The sequence below is a fragment of the Protobothrops mucrosquamatus genome, unplaced genomic scaffold (genome assembly GCF_001527695.2).
Source record: "Protobothrops mucrosquamatus isolate PMUCROS unplaced genomic scaffold, P.Mucros_1.0 scaffold3014, whole genome shotgun sequence".
Classification (NCBI taxonomy): domain Eukaryota; kingdom Metazoa; phylum Chordata; class Lepidosauria; order Squamata; family Viperidae; genus Protobothrops; species Protobothrops mucrosquamatus.
In genome coordinates, this window is record NW_015389029.1 from 87,127 (window position 1) to 89,172 (window position 2,046).

The following is a 2,046-nucleotide window of genomic DNA, read 5'->3' on the forward strand; positions in this document are numbered from 1 at the left end:
TAATTTTAAAAGTATTTAATTCGAAACACAGCTTGTAATATTTGGTTTTAATTCGGCTTTTATCGGGGTTTATTTTCTGTATTTTTGTATTTTGTAATTTTTTGTATTTTGTGTTTACTATTTGTTTTTAATATGCTGTGAACCGCCCTGAGTCCTATGGGAGAAGGGCGGTATACAAATTAAAATAATAATAAAATAATAAATAATAATAACTACCTAAAAGACTACAGTAGTTTATTTTTTTTCCCCAAAAAAATATCTGCTCTTAAAATGTTCTGAAGAACCTGGGAAAGGAAAACCATAGGAAGGTATGGTATAGAATGATAGAAGAAAAATTGGGTAGATTCTAAGCCTCCAATGAAGAGACTAGAATGCATTTGAAGTTATATGTTATGTGTTTTGTCTTGTTCACAATTGTTTCTATCATCTGTTTCCAAGAATTTTCTCCAGGTTATGTCATTCTTTCTAAGGCAAATCTTCTCCTTTCTATAAATGGGAAATCTGAAGAATTTATATAAATGGCTTGGAAACATAAAGACACTATATTTTCTGAGAAAAAAACAATTTAAAAGTTCAAGAATATGTTGAATGGAGGTTCAGGCTCTTGGTGAATAACTGAAAAAAAGTATCTTTGCTGCAGAATGCGGAAATACCATATTTCAACATAAAGATTTTTCTCCTGAGTTTCTCCATTGATCTTTCTTGCATCTTGGGCAGATTCACTGAAATTTAAAATTCACATCTCCAAGCTTCTATTTTCAACAACAAAAAAGAACAATTCAAAAAAAACCAAAAACTTTTGGGCTGTGAGTGAAAAGAACATGATTCTCTAGCTTGGAAGACTTTAAGAATCTTGTTTAGCACCATAGCTCACCAAGAGCACTTTCTGAACCCTGAAATATTTCCAGAAAGAAAATCTCAGAATTTTTTAGTTTTTGCTAATCGTCTCCCACAGAAATCTGATTTTTCCAGAGAGGACTATTGTATGAATGGGGTGTGAAAATCAAACAGACTGGACTGAATTTGTCCTCTTGGGCGTTCCATTTCCTCAACAGCTCTATATTCCCTTATTCCTCTTATTTCTCCTTGTCTATTTACTCTCAATCATTGGGAATATTCTGATCCTATTGACTGTAGCATCTAAATATAACTTACAGAAACCAATGTATTTTTTTCTCTGCAACTTAGCTGTCATGGATATTTCAGTATCCACCATAGTGGTCCCAAAGGTGATGGGTGGGTTTGTGGAAGGAGGACAAGTTATTTCTTTTGGAGGCTGTCTGACCCAGCTCTTCTTCTACCACTTTGTGAGTTGTTCGGAATTCTTTCTGTATACTGTCATGGCCTATGACCGCTTCCTGGCCATCTGCAAGCCTCTTCATTACAACATCCTGATGAATCACAGAATGTGCCTTTGTCTTTCCTTGGGCACGTGGTTTGGTGGATGTGTGCATTCCATCATGGTTACTTCATTGTCCTACAGCTTGCCTTATGGACTCAAGAATGAAGTGAACTTCATTGTTTGTGAAATTCTTTCCCTGTTGAAATTGGCATGTTCAGACACGTGGTTCCAGGAGATATTTACCTTGGTTGATATTGGCTTAGTAGCGATCATCTGTGTCTTCCTCATTGCAATATCATACGTGTATATTGTCACTGCCATTCTCAGAATCCCCTCAGCTGAAGGACGACAACGGGCATTCTCTACTTGTTCCTCCCACCTCATTGTGGTGATAATCTGCTATGTGCCTCCAGCTTTTAATTATTTGAGAACAGGGACTCAGGATCTTCTAAGTGGGGTTATGGCTCTTTTTTATACCACCTGGACTCCGTTCCTTAATCCACTCATTTATACATTAAGGAACAAGGAGATGAAAGATTCCATGCTGAGCCTAAGTTATAGGATTAGGAAATTCTAACAGCATGCAGACTAAGCTAGATTAGACCTCCAAAGATTCAAGAGAGGTTTTCTGGAAGGGTTTTCTTTTCTAAAACTATTATTAAATTACAGAGAAGATGAATACGGATCAAATTGTAAAATGCATG

The 2,046-nt window shown here is 36.0% G+C and overlaps 1 protein-coding gene across 1 annotated transcript; it reads left to right on the forward strand.

Moving 5' to 3' along the window:
- The first annotated feature begins 989 nt into the window (after positions 1-989).
- On the forward strand, positions 990-1,919 carry LOC107296882 (olfactory receptor 10G6-like). The gene has a single exon (XM_015826235.1). The coding sequence runs from the start codon at positions 990-992 to the stop codon at positions 1,917-1,919; it is 930 nt and encodes a 309-aa protein (XP_015681721.1).
- The last annotated feature ends 127 nt before the right edge of the window (positions 1,920-2,046 follow it).

Coding starts and splice junctions, on each gene's coding strand:
- LOC107296882 (XM_015826235.1), top strand. CDS start 990: ATGGGGTGTGAAAATCAAACAGACTGGACTGAATTTGTCCTCTTGGGC.